Consider the following 20,120-nt stretch of genomic DNA (forward strand, 5'->3'; position numbering starts at 1 on the left):
AAAAGTAAAGAAACAAATGGTAGGTTTTGCCTACATTGAGACCAAGTGGTCAGCTGGAGACAGCTGATGCACAAAATCAGCCCATGAACGGATCCTCAGGGCAGTTGGGAGGGCAAAAGGCTCATATACAGACTTTTGAAATTGTCCCCCAGTGAGGTCACAAATGCACAGGCACCATTCAGTCTAAACTCTCCAAACTGACTGCGATTGTTGTCACCCACAAGATAAAGGTCTGTATTCCTTTATCTTTCTCACAGACCCGGGACCTGAACCCCTCCCAGCGGGAGCCCATGGTGGGAGGCGGGTGGGCAGCACTCACCGGTTTGCCCAGCTCCGAGCCTTTCAGGAACTCATCCACAGATGCGCCCCTCCTCTTGACGTCCGGGGACTCATAGCCGTCCTCCTCGTCCGAGTTTGCATACTGTCCGCCGCTCCTCTCCAGGAAGACGCTCCTTTTCTCTAACTTGGGAGAGGAGAGGGGAGGCGTCAGGGCAGAGGCCACCTCACCCTGGGGCCCTGACCTCCGGCTTGGAGCAGATGAACTGGGCACCCTGGTAGACGGACTCACCCAAGGAAGAGAGAGGCAGGAGGAGGGCGTGGCCTAGTTCAGCTCCACCTCTGCTCGCCTGCATCCCTTCACGGGCGTTTCCCACGACTTCCCATCTCATCGCACATTTCACCTGGGACGTGGTCCCCCTGGCATCCAAATACTCCCCCTCCCCAGGACCCAGGCAATTCTGAGTGACAGGCAGGCAAATATATATACGTGCCTGCACTTCCACATGTAGATGTGTATGTATTCCTGTGTTAGTCACTCGGTCGTGTCCGACTCTTAGCTACCCCGTGGACTGCAGCCTCTGTCCATGGAATTCTCCAGGCAAGATTACTGGAGTGGGTTGCTACTCCCTTCTCCAGGGGAACTTCCCAACCCAGGGATTGAATCCGAGTCTCCCACATCGCAGGCAGATTCTTCACTATCTGAGCCACCAGGGAAACACATATGTATGTATACATATGTGTACATAAGTGTCTCTGTGTGTATGTATGTCTGTGTATGTATACACAGACACAGCTAGAAGTCTGAAGTGAGTGAGCCAGAAGGTGACCCTTGTTTAGGAAGATGGGTCCCCAAGCCGACTCCCAGGAGGCACCTCTCAGATCCCTGGAGAGAGATCACTTGGATAGTGGGTTGTGGCCCGTTTGCTAAGCCAGGCTGGTAGATAACCATTTCCTCTAGTTTTCTAGGTCCATATCTATGAAATGGATCCTGATTCCATCAGGATAAGACCTAAGATGCAGTCAGATAAACAGGGCATTATTCTTCCCAAGTCAAGGCAGCCATTCTTGGGGGCTGGGTGTTTGGGGCACTTCTCCCCGCACACTCGGGGTGCGGATGGGAGATTCCATCCCAGCTGGGCTGTGGGGATGAACCGCATTCTGTGGGCAACTGAACCAGTGATGAAAACACCTGGCCTTACCCTGCTGCTCTCGGCCACCCTCTGCGCGGCTTCCCGGGCCATGGCCTTGGCGACGGAGGTGGAGACCGGGGCGCCCTGCGGCTGTGGGAGGATGCGACTGGGCGAGGGTGACCGCCGCCCGGGGCCCGAGCCCTGCAGGCCGGGCGGCTCCAGCAGGTGCCCGTGGGCTGGGGCGGGTGCCCGGCCATGTTCCCAGGCCTCGTCCACCGCGGCGTGGGGACCCGCGTGCTCATCTTTGGTTTCGGGGGCTCCGGCACTTGCTAATGGCTTCGGTGTGGGAGCAGTTCTCGGGTGGGGGGTTGGAGGCACCAGGAGGTCGGGGGGAATGGCAGCGACGGCAGAGTCCACAGACTCGCCCTGGGCAGAGAGGGTCCGCACGGTCACGCCCTTGGCTTCCAGGCTGCGCAGGCGCACCAGCTCCACGGCTGTGCCGTCTGCTGTCGGCGAGATGATCTCAGCGACCTGCGCACAGAGAAAGACGGCTCGGTTGGGGGATTTCCCGCGCCCCAGGGCCCTCAGATGCCTCCCGGGCCTCTCATGGACATCCAACTCAGACAGCGCTGCACAGCTTACAAATCAGTTCCGTCTGGAGCCCCCATTCCCACCCAGATGTTGGCGGTTTGGAGGGACAGCTGAACACACACTTTTCTCCCACGTCTAGAACCAACCTAGAAACAGATGTGGGGGCCACAGAGGAATCAGAGCACTAGGCTCAAAGCTTGGCTCAAGGAAGATGCCACAGGGAGGCCACGACAGACGGGCTTCCGACTGTGGTGGAGACATGTCTGTGGCCCCCTCTGGGGAGGGGAGCAGGGATCAGAGAGGGGGCCTTCAGCCTGCAGCAGCCACTCTCACGGAACGAGCTCAGACACTCACGTGCATCTGATACACCACCTCCTAGCCGTATGGGGAAACGGGGTGGGGAGGGTGGGGAACGGACAGAAGCTTGCTCAGGCCCCGCCCCCCCAAATCAGCCCTGTCTGTTTCATGTGCCCGGACAGGGACGGGGGCTGAGATTAGGGGCTGCCCGATGGTGACCATTAAGGATCCTGCAGAGTTTCCGAGGCGTTTGGAGAAGACTACATCTCGCCAAGAATAGGTCTGGTGGAATCTTCAAGCCCATCATCTATTGAGGGGGCCCTGATGTCCTGGGACTCAAGAGAAATGAATTTTTGGTACCCAGGGGAGAACAAGAAAGGGGTCTACCAGCAGAGTGGGGCAGGAGGGAGGCAGAGAACATTCTAGAAAGAGGATGGAGCAAAAAAGGATGGAGATTCTCTGTGTTCTGCAACTGGGTCTGGGGTGACAGTGTAGGGGATGCTTAGTAACTGCTGGTGGGTCTTGTGGCTTGAGGAGAGAGGGAGGGTCACCCCTCGCTGAGTGGTGAGTGGTGGCCAGGGGGCCTGGATGTGAGCACCACCCCGATAAAAACTTACCCTCTGCCCTTTTGCATACACGCCATAGCCGGTGACATTGGCTCCATTGGATAGCCCAGTGGCCGTCAGAGCAGGTGGCCTCCAGGAGACCTGGACGGTGGCTGGGGTGGCCCCAGCTTGGACGGCAACATCTTGTGGGGGTGCTGGAGGACCTGGGGGACAGAGGCAGAGAAGCTTTCACGACATGACCCCTTGGCAGGCAAGCTGCTACCATGCCTGACTAGCCAGTGGCACCTGGGAACGAGATCTTTCATTACAGCCTCCAGGAGACAATGGGAGAATCCGAAGTGTGACAGCGGAGCAAGAGGGCCAGGAAGTAGCAGCTCCCAGATGCACTCAGGGTCCTCTTGGAACCGGTTCCTGGTGCTCGGTCCCCAGGCCAACCTGCGACTCTTGCCTGGCCAGTCGGCCACAAGGTCCCAGCATTTGCAGAGGCAAGAGACCCTCACCACCTCTCTCTGTTCCCTCCTCCCTCCGGTTCCCTCCATCCCTCCTTCTCTCTCTCCATCAGACTTGGGAGCAGTAAACTGGACCACACAGCACCCATCTCGACACCTTGAGAGAGAGGATGGAACCTGAAGCTGGAGAGAGGCAGCTCTGATGAAGCCACCAGGATGCCAACTCCACACACACACTACCCGGCCAACTAGTTGAGATCCTCGCTTTGAAAGTCCTGAGCGGCTACTTCAAGCAACAAGGAGACAGGTGTCACATCACTGGTCCTTCCCAGTGGCTCCTGGTGACAGCAGGGCTGCCCGTCTGCCCTACAACCCTCGGGCAGCTCCCTTGCCTCCAGGTCTGGTGCAGAAGTCCTGTGTCATCGTTGTTGTTGAATTGCTAAGTCGTGTCTGACTCTTTGTGACCCCATGGACTGTAGCCCACCAGGCTCCTTGTCCATGAATTTCCCAGGTAAGAATACTGGAGTGGGTTGCCATTTTCTTTTCCAGGGGATCTTTCCCACCCAGGGATCGAACTTGAGTTTCCTTTGTCTCCTGCATTGGCAGGCGGATTCTTTACCATTGAGCCACCTGAGAAGCCCCAAAGGTCCTATAACTATAGCATTATATTTGGAAAGAAATGTGCAACTTCTAGGAAGAAGGCTGTGAGCCTTCTCTTCTGAGACCGTGCTGCAGCCCCGTGGATTTCTGCATAAGGGAGGAAGGGCTCTTTGCTGAAGCTTTTCTACTTGCTGCTCATTCTGCTACTCACTTTGGACACCTGACATCACTTGATTCGCACAACAGTCCTGTGAGTTTAGTGCGTTTGCAAATGAGGAAATTAAGGTTCGAGGGAAGCTGCTCAGCTGTCATGTGTTGGAAGCCTGGATGGCCTTGCAGTTTATAATGCGACTCCACCCTCAACGTGCTGTGATGCGAGGCTTCTGAACTGCCGAGCAACTGGGTTCAGAAATTAGATCTTACCTGGATGGTCCGCTACAATGTGACGACGGCTCATTATTCTTAAGGGTGTAGTCAAGAACTGAAACTGGTCTGGGGGGTTGCTGGATGCCTGCTTCTCCTAGCACAGCAATGACAGTGGAGGGCCAGGGTTTTGTGAGTGGGGAAGACTTGAGTATCTGTGACCTGCCAGCTCCACCCCATCCGTCCATTGGCCCAGAAGTGGCTGTCTGTCCCGTGGCGGCGTTTAGTCCAACCACACACCTCATGCCGGTCACCTATGTCATTTCCACGACTGAAACTCCCCTCCTTCTGGGCAGGCAAAGGAGCTAGTTTGCTATGGACTGACTGGACATTTGTGTCCCCCCAAATGCATATGGCATTCACAGAAGGCAGCTGTGGGAGGTGATCAGGTCTCGAGGCTGGAGGTCCCATGAAGAGGATCCGTGCCCTTATTAACAAGGTGCCATCTACCAGGAGAGGATGCGGAGGAGATGCCGTCTATGAACCAGTAAGTGGGTTTACCAGACGCTGAGTCTGCCCAGGCCTTGATCATGGACTTCCATCCTCCAGGGCTATGAGAAATAAGTGTCTGTTGTTGATAAGCCACTCAGTTTATGGTACTTTGTTATATCAGCCCGAGCTAACTAGGACACCCAGGAATTGGGTGTGGACCTATAGGATCCTGCCCTGGGCTCAGTATTTCCTCTTGCTCCTCATATCTCTCCATCTCAGGGAGCTTCTCCATGAAGTCTTTCCTGGTTGTCCTAATGGATGTGCTTCTCACCTCTCCTTGGAGCCCCTGGGGTCCCCAGATTTGGTGTTTCTCACTTCTTTACCCCTAGCACCGACAATAAGACGTCATGGTGGGAATCAATGAATAGCTCCAGTCTGCACAGTAAGTCCCCTACATACAAAAGAGCTCTGTTCTGAGCGTGCATTCACAAGTCCAGTTTGTTCTTAAGTCCAACAAAGTTAGCCTAGGTACCCAACTAATGCAGTCAGCTATGTAGTACTATACTGTACTAAGTTTATAATACATTTCATACAAATAATACATAAAAATAACAAACACAAAAAATAAAGAAAGCATTTTAATCTTACAGTACAGTACCTTGAATAGTATAGTAGTACTGTATAGCAGCTGGCATCAGGTGGACAGACAAGAAGAGTTACTGACTGGAGGAGGGAGAAGGGGTGGGAGATGGTAGAGCTGAAATATTGTCAGCAATAGGAGATGGAGGGCAAGCTATCTTTTCACCTCAATTCACACTTTCAATTTTTCTCACTTTTGTTTCCACTGTTATCACTTAGCACTTCTTAGCAGTACCAGCTATGTCGCCGCTGCTTTTAAGCTTGGTCCCAGACATCCTGGACTTGAAATAAAGACACTGTACTACTGTCCTATATGTAGTCCTTGTAAAGTACACAAAAGTACAACCATCTGTAGAGGATACACGCATTTGACAACGTGTGCCAGACACCAGACTAACTTACATGATTGGACATTTGAACGCACATTCACATCTTTGAACGTGCACAACTTGAAGGCTCAAATGTAGGGGACTTACTGTATCTGCAATTAACATCCTCATAGGCAGGCAATCAAACATCACCTTATAAGATGAATGAATGGACCCTTCATAAATCAGTTCCTGCTTAGACCCACTTTCTCCTTGAAACAGTGTCTGTCCCAACTGCCCCTGACCTCGCTTCTTTGTAGGTTATATTACTCTAGGCTTCCCAGGTGGTGCAGTGGTCAAGAATCCACCAGCCAGTGCAGGAGACACAAGAGATGCTAGTTTGATCCCTGGGTTGGGAAGATCCCCTGGAGGAGGGCATGGCAACCCACTCTAGTATTCTTACCTGGAAAATGCCATGGACAGAGGAGCCTGCTGAGCTAGTCTATGGTGTTACAAAAGAGTTGGATGCAACTGAATGACTGAGCATATATGCACAGGTCAGACTCTATTTGATGATGGATTTCAAAAAGAGTGGAGAGCAACATGCAATAAAAAGCAAATCCATTGCAAAATGGAGGGCCCATCTTGCATTAGATGTTAGGCTTTCTGCAGCTGGTAGAAATGATCCTGGAGAACCACTGAGCTGTTTGTAAAACCGGCCTGACTACTGAAGTTGGGCAGAGCTGGATTAATTAATCTCAGAAGACAAATCCAAGGAAAGTATCCAGACAGACATTTCAAGGGAATTCTGTGAATATCACAGGACTAAGAAAGGCCATTGAGAAATCAAAATAGCCCTCGAATGTTTTTGCAGACATGACCTTCTTTGCTCCAGGAAGGCTGCTCTTCCAAAGTGTTCAGGGTCCCACCCTGGGCCCAGCTCAGAAGGGCTGCCTGTTTTTGGTTGTGCCAGAATGTTCGTTAAGATTTTATGGAAAACCCCAAGTGAACTTTCTGGCCAACCTAATATGTGCATCCCAGCCAAGATGAGCACAATGGAACTTTATGGAAGTGACCCTTAACAGCTGTAGGATCCAAATAAATCACATGATGGGAAGACCCCACAGGCTCATCCATTTCATCCTATCTGTTTATGGTTTCCCTGGAGGGAGTAGGTGGGGACTGGAAAGGGGAGCACCCATCCTGTTACAGCTGGGAAGTCAGGGAGGAAGGTGGGGTTTCCCCAGCAGACAGAGGTGTCCGGAACCCCAAATTGTATCCACAATGGAACTTCATGTCTTATACAGTCATGTATATATCAAAAGAAAGAATGAGGGACTTCCCTGGTGATCCAGTGATTGCCAGTGCAGGGGGCCAGGTTCCATACCGAGCCCAGGAACTAGATCCCACATGCTGCAACTATGACATGGCACAGCCAAATAGATTGTGTGTGTGTGTGTGTGTGTGTGTGTGTGTGTGTGTGTGAACATGATCAGTCATGTCTGACTCTTTGCGGCCCCATGGACTGTAGCCTGCCAGGCTCCTCTGTCCATGGGATATTTCCAGGTTAGAATCCTGGAGCAGGTTGCTTTCCTTCTCCAGGGGGTTTTTCCTGACCTAGGGATTGAATCCTCATTTCTTACATCTCCTGCATTGGCAGGCAGATTCTTTACCACTAGCACCACCTGGGAAGCCCATAAATAAATACATACATAAATAAATATTCTTTTAAAAATCAAAGATGAAAAGAAAAAAATGAGGGTGAGAGAACAATTGTGAGAGCGCTACAGGCACCCCCTTTCTCTGTTCCTCTCAGCAAGCACGTGTTCAGGAGTCGGTGGCCCCAGGAAGACAGACCTCCCCACCCCCTAGGATGCTCCCGTTGCTTCCTGTCTGTAGGGTGAGTCTCTTACAGATGCAAGCATCAAATATGTCCAACAACACAGCCCCTAAACAGAATCAGAGTTCTCTCTCCCTCTCCCTCCGTCTCTCTCTGTCTCATACACACATACATGGCCCATGCGTGTATTTCATGCTTCCCAGCTGATTCAAGGCTGCTCCAGGACAGTACTGGCTGTCTGCAGCTCCCCTCCTGCTCCCCACTCCCGCCCCTCCACTTGCACAGGGTGACATCCTGGTGTCCCCTCCCTTGAGGGCCCCCTCCCAGAAAGATGGCTCACCTGCAGGCAGCGTGGAGAACTCCACGAAGGCCTCCTTCCTCTCCCTCTGCTCCAGGGGCAGCTGCCAGGGCATCTGATGGGGCTTGGCCAGGACCTTCACCTTGTAAGCCATGTTGGGCCTGAGGTTGCAGAACTGGTACTTGTACCTGGCGGCCCTGACGACATCCAACTCCTGCTCGTTGAGGAAGATGACATGGCTGTAGTTGCTGTTGGTGGGCAGCCAGGACAACTGGGCAGAGATCTGGGTGATGTTGTCCACACGCAGGTGGGAGGGAGCCACCACCACGTCCTTGCCCACCAGCAGCGTGCATCGCAGCTCGTCTGAGCTGCCCCGGCTGGTGACACACTGCACGGAGATGCGGTAGGTGCAGGCTGCCATGTTCAGCTTCTCCACCAGGGCCTTGGTCCTGCCGCCCAGCGCCAGGCTCAGGCGCGTCTCCGCGTCCACCAGCACGTTGTAGCTGTTCACAGTCCCCCAGCCAGGGGGCACTGCCGGGGGCTCCCAGCCCACAATGACACTTTTGGCGAGTTGTTTGATGAGGGTGATTTTCCGAGGGTAAGGCACGATGTCTTCTCCGATGTCGTCAATGTTCACGTCCAGCGTCCCTGCTCCGTGGTCGGCGAGGCTGGAGTCCGTGAGCGTCGGAGAGTGGAGGTCTAGAATGTTCTCCCCTTCCGAGCCGATGCCCGCGTGGTTGATGAAGTTCTGATCCTGGTCATTCCCCAGCGTGCTGGCCAGTCGAGATTCATTGTCCTGGATGAAATCCACGAAGTTGGAGGGCACTAGGCCCCGCTGCCCATCCAGAAGCTCCCCTGTGGGGCCAGGGACAGGGTTAACACTCGAGCATCCCGTGGGGGTCCCCAACATCCTGCTGTGGAGTCTGCACCTCCCCCTGAGGGGACCATATGGAAAGCAACGCGGTTATGGTGGATTCCTTAGTTCTTTCCAGGAACCTCTTCAACATCACCTCGTCAGGAACGCCCTACCCTGTGTCTGTACCCCACTACCTGCCATCTGCCCCCCAGAAGTCATGCTGTCTTTCCCCCATAGTGCCTACCACACCACGATCATCCCCTGTGTAAACCTCCCCCAATCAGGATGAAGGTCTGGGAAGGCAAGGACCTGTTCTTTTCTTAATTGAAGTATAATTGCTTTATAATGTTGTATCAGTTTCTGCTGTACAATAACATGAATCAACAATATGTACACACATATCCCCTCCCTCTTGACCCTCCCTCCCATTCACCCCCCACCCCACCCCTCATCACAGAGCATCGAACTGAGGTCCCTGTGCTGTACAGCGACTTCTAATGAATGGGTAAAGAACATGTGATACAAACGTAAAATGGAATATCACTTGGCCATAAAAAGGAACAAAGCTGGGTCATTTGTAGTGATGTGGATGGACCCAGAGTCTGTCATTCAGCGTGAAATAAGTCACAAAGAGAATAACAAATAATACCTTAGCGCATGTGTGTGGAATCGAGGGAAATGGTACTGACGGAGCTATCTGCAGGGCAGGACTAGAGATACAGACACAGAGAACAGACTTGCAGACACAGCGGGGGAAGGAGGGGGCGGGACGAATTGTGGGAGGACAGGGACCTTTGTTCCCCGCTAGCCCTAGAGCGACTTCTGGCACACAGTAGGTGTTCAGTAAGTGTGTATCAGAAGAATGAACAGTGTGTGAAATATGTGGGTTCGCAGGCTATTACACATCTTACTCTGAGTTTTGATTGTATGATGACACAAACGGCAATTAAAAGGTGACTTTCCCCCTCCCTGCAAAGCAGTATGTCTATCTTAGCAAAAGTCCCCAAATGTGTCCATTTGGTGGGAAACAGAGACGATCTGTCTGGTGCCAGAGCCACCCGTAGGCTGAGTAGCCAAAAAATGCCACCAAACTAGCTCTTGAGGCCACAGGCGATCCCAGCGGGGATCGCTTTTTGTTTCAGGAAATAGTCTCATTTCTGTGTGTTCTCTTTATTCATGGGGCATGAGAGCCCGCTGAGAGCAGAGCCCTGGAAAACCGTGAAGTGTTTTGAAGATCTTCAAAGATGACACAGTTTGGATAATCTTGCAATACCAGCAGGCAAGGGCTGTTTGTTCCCCTGATTTGTCGCAGAAAAGGCTTGACTAGGGGTCCCGGGGTCTGGGAGGCTCGGAGTATATGAAACGAACAGTGGGTTCTGCTCCCAAAAGACCCTCCCTCAACACAGGGGATATGCGATGGGCCCAGGAGAAGGAGGCTGACCACTGAACTGGTCCTGATTCTCCCAGAATCAATGAGAGTCTGAATCTGCTCCTGTCCTCAGCTGGGGGGCGGGGTGGGTGGGCCTTGAGATGTCAACCTTTGCCTTGAGGATGCTCTGAAAACACAGCCTCATTCGACACAAGGGAAGAAGGAGGCGGGGGATGGGAGTGACGGCAAGTCCTATGTACCAGGCCCCCACTTCAGACCCCACACCTTCTTCCTTATTTATCCTCACAGCCACCCCTCAAGTTGGGAACTGTGACCCTCTATCTGCACAGTGAGGGGCGATACTTCTCCCCTGTCACGTGGACAGAGAACTGAGCCTTGCCGCCTGCCTTTAACCCAGCCTCCGGAAAGTCTACATGGGCACCGTGCTGGTGCAAATATTCTAGAGTATTCCAGGGAGGGTTTTCTGGCAGCCACCCTGGGCACACGGGCCACCCTGGGCACACAGTTCTCCCTCAGTGTGCACCTCGGTGATGGCAACATGAATTTATGTTAAGAGCTCCAACTGTTTTGCCACTAGTCCTGGTGAAATTCCTTGAGTGGTGCAGTCACAGCCATGCCTCTGTTCCCCTGGTAGCAAACGGAAAGCGAGAATTTCAAGGATCTCAGATTCTAGCATCTTCCCAGACAGAAAACCAGCTAAGGCTGGGCTGCTGACCTCAGGCTACCAGACCTCAGGCCAAGACATCAACACCAAGAGCCGAGAGTGTGGCAGAAAACTCCAAGAAAACTTCATGAGCTCGTGAAAGAGAAATCGGCTTGCTTAGTAAAAAATAGTTTTTTCCTGCTCAGAGGAAACCAAGACTCTTCTATTAGGGCAACAGAGAAGTTTAGGGAACCAAGAAATCTGGACTTATGAAGCGGCTGGGGATGTTACATGCTCATCCTCTAGCTACAAAAGTGACCAAGAGTATGAGTTTTGGGTGGAAGAGTTTGAGATTCCTGATTTTACACCGTGGCAAGTGCCCATAAAGGAAGTGGTCAGGCAGGATATGAGGCCAGACCACCTAAGGTTAACAATAGAGCCTGAAGGTCAATGGGAGCGCTGTTAACCAGGTGAGGTCACCTGAAAGGAGGCTTGGCCCTGCTGTGGAGAAGGTGCTGTGCATTAAGACGGGGACAGTGTGGAGAGACACTTGTCTGTCAGCCCCACGTGTCTGCAGCAGCTCCTGGGAAGCTCCGTGGACGTGAGATGGTGTCCACTACATGTTAGAGGGTTGCTTGGGGTTAAAAATAGGAAACCCCACTCAGTCAGCCAAAAGGAGAACAGACACTTCGTGATTCTGGAGGGCAGGAGGGTCAAAGAGGAGACTGGGGCGGCCAAAGGTGATGGGGGCCCGGCCCTGACCTGGCTTGCATGTGCCCACCGCCCACCAGGCTCTCACTGACCTTCATAGAAGCCATCCTCATCCATGTCTCCATAGACGTAGAGATACTTCCCTGCCGTGAGGGGCAGCTCAGCCTCTGGGTTCTCATTGGGCCCATCGAAGGGGTTATAACTAGAGGGAGAGACAAACCCACTAGGTGAGGCTCTGGGTGGAGACTGACACCAGCCCATCCCTTCCAGAGCACGGAGACCTCCTGTCTGCTCCTCCTGTCTGCTGTCACCTGGATATTTTCTTTTTCTTTCTTTTTTCTTTTGCCTGTATATTTCAGGCCTATACAATGGTTTGGTACCTGTGAGTTGTCCGTGCTCTGAAAACTCAGACCACTAATGTCTCAGCTCACACAGATTTAAAGCTAAATGTTAATTCTGCAACCAAGCTGTATACTCAGAGTCCTTCGTATCAGATGTCATTTGTGTGTGTACATATGTGCTCAGTGTGGAATCATATAATTCCAAATTATATTGTGACTCCCTGAACTGCAGCCCACCAGGCTCTTCTGTCCATGGAATTTTCCCAGCAAGAATACTGGAGTGAGTTGCCATTTTCCGCCTCCAGGGGATCGTCCCAATTCAGGGATCAAACCCATGGCCCTTGGGTCTCCTGCATTGGCAGATGAATTCTTTACCACTAGCGCCACCTGGGAAGCCCAGAAGATGTTTAAACGATTCCAAATCATATGTTTTATTTATTTTTTTTTAATTTTTATTTATTTTTTTATTTTTTAAATTTTAAAATCTTTAATTCTTACATGCGTTCCCAAACATGAACCCCCCTCCCACCTCCCTCCCCACAACATCCCTCTGGGTCATCCCCGTGCACCAGCTCCAAGCATGCTGTATCCTGCATCAGACATAGACTGGCGATTCAATTCTTACATGATAGTATACATGTTAGAATAAGCTTCTAAGTTGGTAAGCAAATGTAAAAGCTACTAAGGACTTCCCTGGTGGTCCAGTGGCTAAGACTCCAGGCCCCCAGTGCAGGGGGCCTGAGTTCAATCCCTGGTAGGGAAACCAGGTCCTATTTGCTGAAACTAACACTGGCGCAGGCAAATAAAATAAAAAGTAATTAACTCTATGATGTTTCAATACATTTTATTGAGGGAAGGTAGAATTGTATGACATATACTGTTTAGTTATCTGTGTACCTTTTAGGCTTTGCAGTACGACATGATTATCGTTTCCCTCATGAAAGACTCTATCATATCCATTTTAATGGTTATATAATATTCCACTGGGTGGACTAACATTCTTTAATTGATCCCATGCTGGGCATGGATATTTCTTCAAACGTTTGGCTGATATAATCAGTGCTACATCCAATGTCCTTATCAACATATCTTTGCTCACTTGCCCACTTTCTTCCTAAGGATGAGTCCCCAGGAAGCATATTTATTTGGCCAAAGTCATGCACATTTTAAAGGTCTTGGGTATGGTCAGCAAAATATACTGAAAAGGATGTACATTTTATCTTCCCCTCTCTACCAGGACTATAAAAATGCCCACCTTTTCAGGTCCTCAAGATATTGGAATTCACATTTTAAAAAATCACCTCCAACTTGCAAAAAGAACTTGTGACATTAATTTTTAATTTTCTAATTAAAAGATTGATTAATTAAAATAACAAGAAAGGCCTCGTCAAGACAAAGAAAATGTGACATGACTGATCATGGCAGATGGCTGGGTAAACAAAAGAACAGAGTTCCACTCATTGTCCTATCACACAGGGGGTATAGCCCCTAGGGCCTCCCAGGGACAGTGTGCCCTTGAAGGATTCGGGATGGAGCAAATGGAATAAGGCTTCTGTGGTTTCGGTAAGATGGGCATCTTAAGAAAGACTTTCAGTGACTCCAGGTTCTGGCATCCTCCCAGACATACAAAAGCACTAAGCTCATTAACTTGAGAAATGTGTTCTTTGTGATCAGTAGGGCCTCCCTGGTGGCTCAGAGGGTAAAGCGTCTGCCTGCAATGCGGGAGGCCTGGGTTCGATCCCTGGGTCGGGAAGATCCCCAGAGAAGGAAATGGCAACCCGCTCTGGTACTCTTGCCTGGAAAATCCCATGGACGGAGAAGCCTGGTGGGCTACAGTCCATGGGGTCACAGAGTCAGACACGACTGAGCTACTTCACTTTCACTTCAGTACTATTTTAATGCTTGACTACATGAATTTCCCAGCCAAAAAAATTCATGTTAAGTCCTGGTTCCGCCCCTAACTCTTCAGAGTAGTTTCTCAGAGCTACCAAGGGCTGTCTCTTAAGCCACAGTCCTCGTGATGCCCTGAATAAAATGTAACTCACAGCTTTCACGTCACGCATTTTTTCTTCAGTCAGCAGGAGTCTTTCGCTGTAGCTAATCATGGTGATGTGATGATGGTTACACACCAGCAGCCCCCTGAGTTACCAGCACTTTCCTCTCCATGTTTTATTTGATCCCCATTAATGCCCGGTGAGGATTGCAGAGATGATATTAATATTATTATTCCGAAAGTTCATGGCCAATTGTGATGACTTATCCAAAGTCATAAGCTCATTAAGAGGTGGGTGTGGAACCAGAGGGCTTCCCAGGTGGGCTAGCAGGTAAAGAACCCACCTGTCAGTGAAGGAGACATAAGAGACATGTGTTCGATCCCTGGGTGGGGAAGATCCCCTGGAGGAGGGCATGGCAACCCACTCCAGTATTCTTGCCTGGAGAATCCCATGGACAGTGTAGCCTGGCAGGCTATAGTCCATAGGGTCGCCAAGAGTCGGACATAACCAAAGTGACTAAGGCGGCAGGCAGCTGGAACCAGAATGAAGGCCTTCTGATCTTCATCCTGTGAAGTTTTAACTATACCAAGCCACCCTTTCCTTCAGAGCCCAGAGGTCCAGGAACATCGTCCAGCGCTCTGAGGGTTTTCCTGCGTCAGTAACTTCCCTGGGGCATCTGCATCAGGAAGACAGCACAGTTTACAAGGTGGTCCCTCTGGCTGGGGGTGGGGTGGGGTGGTAAATACACCACCAGGAAAACACAGAGGACGGAAATGGAGCTTGCTGAGTACCCTGGCTCTGGCTGGTGACCTCGTGTTGGAAGCACACGAGTTGACCACATGTGCCTTCTCTTTGCCTGGTTTCACGCTGGCTGTGAATCCAGATTCTGGGTGCCTTGGCTCTTGGGCACCTTCCCCGGAATGAGGCCTCGTCTCCCCGGGAAAGTGAAGGGAAGGTGAGTCTGGCGGGCAAGCGGCCCCTGCAGCCTTGAGGGACCAGGTTCATCTCTGGGAAGGGAAACAAAATTGCCGAGGAAAACAAACCCGGAAGCCAGCTCGGCATCCCGGCCATGACTCCAGCTCACTGGCCTGGAGGGTGTGTTGTGCTGAGCAGCTGTGCTCAGCCCGGCTCCACACACACACAGGAAGAACCATCCTCCAGTCAGACACAGGGTAGGTGTGAGCCCTCCTTCCCAGGTCCCCAGACTGGTGTCCTCAAAGCTCTCCCCAGCACTGGGGCAATGTCCCCACAGACCACGTGAAGGATGCTCGCGGACGCAGTCGGCATTCAGATGGGGGACCCTCCTCAGGGGCTGTCTGGCATCCTCACCCAGGACTCTCCAGCCCAAGGTGGCTTCTCCAAAGGCTTCCATCATCTGAATGTCAGAAGTGGGTGTGCACTGGTAAAATTAGCGGATCAGCAGAAAATAATTTACTGATCAGCAGATCAGTTATTCAAGATGATTCTCACTGGAGGAAGCAAAAGGCTTTGAAGGTATATGGATAGCTCACACCCACCACCTCTGCTTGAACAAAGTCTAAGCATCTCATGCAGAGGCATCCACACCATTGGTGATAGCTCCTGAAGTCTGATTTCTAAGCAGTTCTGTACACAGCCCTGAGGTGGGACTCTGGTGCCTGATGCCAACTAAGAGGGCAGCGGCGTCTGCCTTGCCTGCCCTGGCCAGCCTGGCCTGTAGAGGGTCACTGGAGCATCAGGGAAGACCAAAGCCCGGGTCTTTACTGAGCATAAAGTACTGGAAGTCTGACTTCTCTATCTGCTTTTCGTGACTATTTGATTCATTCGTGTCTGTACGCATGGCTGACTTTGGGTGGAGGCTTATTGCATTATAACCAGGTAGGGAAGTTGCAGCCAGGTGGCTAACCCTCACCCATCTCAAAGTTTTCAGTGGCGACCACCAGGAATCTGAGAGTCGTCCATGACAAGATTGGTTCACTGGACACGGACACATGGATCCTGCAATGAGAGCTCAGCTCCCGGGCCATGACGCTGCGTGATATGGCCCAGGCACTGGACAGACAGGGAAGATGCTGGAAAGGTGCTGAGCAGGGTGTTCTGGGCAAGGGTAACACTTTTTGAGTTTCAGCTTGCTGCCTGTTATGCAGTGAATTGCATCCCCCAAAAAAGATGTTCGGATCCTACATCCCGGCCCCTGTGGAGGTGAGGTTATTTGGAAATAGGGTCTTTGCAGGTGTGATCAAGTTGGGATGGGGTCATACTGGAGTAGGGAGGGCCCTAAGCCAATGGCAGGGGTCCTTGTAAAAGGAGGAGGGAGCACACTGAGGGAGAGGGAAAGAGAGCACATGAGGATGGGGCAGAGTGGAGTGGGGCGTCTCAGCTGAGGAACCTCAAGGATGCTGACAGCCAGCTGGGAGAGACAGGATGGTCCTCCTCTGGGGGCTTCAGAGAGCACAGTCCCACCCACACCTCAACTTCCCACCTCTGGCTTCCAGAACTGGGAGAGAATGGATTTCTATGGTTTTAAGCTATCCAATCGGTGATAGTTTTGAATGGCAGCCCTGGGAAACTAACACACTATACTCTTTCTATCAGAACAGAGAAACTCTTTGTTTTGTTCACTCACTAAGTCACGTCCGACTCTTTGCGACCCCATGGACTGCAGTACGCCAGGTTTCCCTGTCCTTCACTATCTCCTGGAGTTTGCTCAGACTCATGTCCATTGACTTGATGATGCCATCCAACTACCTCATCCTCTGTCGCCCCCTTCTCCTCTTGCCCTCAGTCTTTCTCAGCATCAGGGTCTTTTCCAATGAGTTGGCTCTTCTCATCAGGTGGTCAAAGTATTGGAGCTTCAGCTTCAGTATCAGCCCTTCCAATGAATATTCAGGGTTGATTTCCTTTAGGATTGACTGGTTTGATCTCCTTGCAGTTTCGGGACTCTCAAGAGTCTTCTCCAGCACCACAATTCAAAGTATCAGTTCTTCGGTGCTCAGCCTTCTTTGTGGACCAACTCTCATATTCATATATGACTACTGTAAAAACCATAGTTTTGACTATGTGGACCTTTGTCGGCAAAGTGATGTCTCTGCTTTTTAATACTCTGTCTAGGTTTGTCATAACTTTTCTCCCAAAGACAATCTCTTGGCATTCTCCAAAGCCTGGCTGAACCTCCACCTCTTCTCAGTGCCAGGGAAGGGACCTATCAGCTCATGGAACGTCCTACCCATCACCCCACCTGCCCCGAGGCCGCCCACCCTCACAGATGCTCAGAGGATGCAGAGAGGAGCCTTGCTCTTACCTGTAGCGGGCAACACACAAGTGGACCTTCCCCGAGTACCTCTGCTTGGCGGTGTTGGAATTCCGATCATTATCCATCTATTAAAGACAATGGGTGTGTGGGTTATTGACACCAAAGGCTTCACATTTCACGCTGGAAACACACAGGAGATCTCTTCCACAGTCTCCCCAGGGTTTTCAGCCTCATGTGGTGAGGACACTGCCCACCAAGAGATTCTGCCATACCTGGGTTCTCAGTTTTGGGCATGACCCAGAAACAGGGCAGGCTCCTGGGTCACACAGAGAACATTTATAAAGGACTCCCCTAATACTGTCTGATGTCACTTCTATGTGGAATCTAAGAAATAACACAAATGAAGGTATATGCAGAACAGATAGACTCACAGACAAACTTAGGTTACCAAAAGCGGGGAGGGATAAATTAGGGGTGTGGGATTAACAGATACGCCCTACTGTATACAAAATAGATGAACAACAAGGATACACTGTATAGCACAGGGAATCAGAATCATTATCTTGAAATAATCTATACTGGAGTATAATCTACAACAATACTGAATCACTATGCTGTATACCTGAAATTAACATAATATTGTAAATCAACTATGTGCGGCATATGCATGCTAAGTCTTTGCAACTCTATGGACTGTAGCCCGCCAGGCCCCTCTGTCCATGGGATTCTCCAGGCAAGAATACTGGAGTGGGTTGCCATGCCCTCCTCCAGGGGATCTTCCCAACCCAGGGATTGAACTCTCATCTCTTACGTCTCCTGCATTGGCAGGCGGGGTCTTTACCACTATTGCCACTATAATATTGTAAATCAAATATACATCAATATAAACAACAACGACAAAAAAAAACAAATGAAGAGCTACTTAAAAAAAAGATCTCATCTTCTCTCACAGAGTGGTGAGCACTGTGATTTAAGGCCCGAGACGGTCACTGCTCCAGAGCCTGCCAGGCTCCTTGGAGGACAAAGTTAGCCCAAGCTCTGTGTCCTCAGCCCTTGAGGACTCCATACAGGGAGGGCAGTGCTCGCACATGGATGGTGCCTGGTGCTCCTGGGAATCCTGCATGGAGGAGGCAACACAGAGCTCCTTTCTCCCGGTCCCCCCTCCCCCTGCCCTACTCCTCTCTGCCCATGGGGGCTACAACCTTCTTGGGGTTGTGGGGAGGGCAGGACAGGGCCCCAGGCTGGAGGAGTGGATGGTTTTTCTCCCAGGGGAGGGTGGGAGTGACTGTGACTTGTCATGTGTAGCCCCCTCCCCTCGCCCCCACCCCAGGAGAAAAAGGCCTGGGGCTTCTGCCTGCTCCCTCCCCACAACACACTCCCACCCCTCCCCTCTGGAGTGGGCTCCCCAGGAGTCAGGCCACATCACTCTGGTCTCAGGACCTTGCAGTGGTTTCACCCTGGACTGAGCCAAAATTTGAGAGCTTGCTTGAGGTTTCAACTCGCCTCCCACTCCACCCCCCAAGCTCCTCTCTGGCCCAGTGGGCTTCTCCTGGGCTCCTGCTCATAGATACAGACCAGAAATGGTCCATGGCTGGTCTGAGAAGGGCCGCCCTGTCCTCTGCCTCATCCCTGCTTGTTGGGTTCAGGACATTCACTGTCAGCCGACTTTTAGATGTTGACTCGTTTATGGTCATTCTGCCCATGAGAGCAGGGACTCCCTTGTCTGCACACTGGGCCCTCACACCCTGGCATAGAGTAGGTGGTCAATGAAGATGAGTTAACGGGAGTGAAGGCAGGGAGGGAACTAGGGAGAGAGGGTGGGAGGGCCACCCACAGCCACAGCCCACATTGTGGGTAGCAGGGCAGCTGGCCGAGGCCAGGAAGGACTCACGTCTGATTCAAATCTGCATCTTGGGCCACCAGATCTTGACAGGAAGGTAGGCTTGACGGACAGAGGTTCCGGCTTGTCACCCGGGAGCGGGAGGGGACGGATATATTCACCAATCACAGTGCGGCTTCCAAGGGCGCTCTCCTGACCTGGACATGAACATTGGAATGGTTTGAAAGAAGGTACAAGGGAAATAACCAAAGCGCGCTGGACATTTGCCTTCCCCGTGGGTCTTTCCTGTCTTTGGCATCAGCCTTTGAGTTTCATTTCAGAACCCACCCATCTCCCACTCTTCATCTACACCCTCTGCTCTAGGCCATCCATCTGGCAGAGTCCATTCCTGGCTACACTGATTGTTTGGTGGAGAGAGTGTTGCACGCAAGATGGGAAGGTCCCATCAGAGAGACCTTCGTGGGAGTCATGAGCAAAGAGGCTCTCCTTTTTCCCAGCTTAAAACAGAAAGGAAATGAGATTTAGTAGTACAGCAGCCACACTGTCCCCAGGAGGAGGAAATCCCATCTGAGAAGGGAGCCTGCTCATAGAAGGAGGAGCTGGAAGACGGAGAGGCAGGAATCAGGTCCAGATGGCATGGTTGGAGCCCTTGAATCCACCTGTGTGTTCATATGCTCAGTTGTGTCCAGCTCTTTGTGCCCCATGGACTGTCCTTCACTATCAGGACAGCAGGCTTCCCTGTCCTTCACTATCTCTGGGAGTTTGCTCAAATTCATCTCCACTGAGTTGGTGATGCTATCTAACCATTGCAGCTGTACCTGAAGCTAAGCCATCTTCATCTACTCTACATGATAAATAAATTCCTTTTTGCTCACACTAGTGTCTGTCAGCTTTCCTGTCACTTATTATTAATAATACAACCTGAACAGTCCTGACATACACAAAGTGGCCAATGGTCAGGTTTACGGCTGAAAAACACTTTTGATAAGAGATTCACTAGGGCCAAGCAGATCTCTACCCATCCTGTCCTCGTGGGGTTGCTGCGCCCTGTCCCAGGCACAGCTGGGGGGAGGTGGGGCGGGCAGGGAAGAATCGAGTCCCTCGACCAGTGCTGGCCCAGACTGTCAGATTAAAGTCATCAGTGTATTTTTAGGATCAGACATGAATTACAGAAGTAACTTTTTCCCCTTCCCTGAGTTCTCACTGCCCAGTGGGCTGCAGACACCGTTCCCTGGCTTTGTCTAGCCTCTGGCTATGGCTC

General features: G+C 51.4%; 1 protein-coding gene across 4 annotated transcripts in view; it reads right to left on the reverse strand.

Moving 5' to 3' along the window:
• Positions 1-20,120, reverse strand: part of RIMBP2 (RIMS binding protein 2) — a 126,831-nt gene that overhangs the window by 37,466 nt on the left and 69,245 nt on the right. For all 4 annotated transcript variants that reach the window (XM_018061416.1, XM_018061414.1, XM_018061415.1 and 1 more), the window contains exons 6-12: positions 18,911-19,056; positions 17,068-17,144; positions 11,545-11,654; positions 7,895-8,707; positions 2,915-3,066; positions 1,479-1,940; positions 320-463 (exon numbers count right to left, since the gene is read on the reverse strand). In XM_018061416.1, the coding sequence (XP_017916905.1) occupies positions 320-463; positions 1,479-1,940; positions 2,915-3,066; positions 7,895-8,707; positions 11,545-11,654; positions 17,068-17,144; positions 18,911-19,056 (1,904 nt within the window). The remainder of the gene's footprint in view (positions 1-319; positions 464-1,478; positions 1,941-2,914; positions 3,067-7,894; positions 8,708-11,544; positions 11,655-17,067; positions 17,145-18,910; positions 19,057-20,120) is intronic.

Source organism: Capra hircus, chromosome 17 (assembly GCF_001704415.2).
Source record: "Capra hircus breed San Clemente chromosome 17, ASM170441v1, whole genome shotgun sequence".
Lineage (NCBI taxonomy): Eukaryota > Metazoa > Chordata > Mammalia > Artiodactyla > Bovidae > Capra > Capra hircus.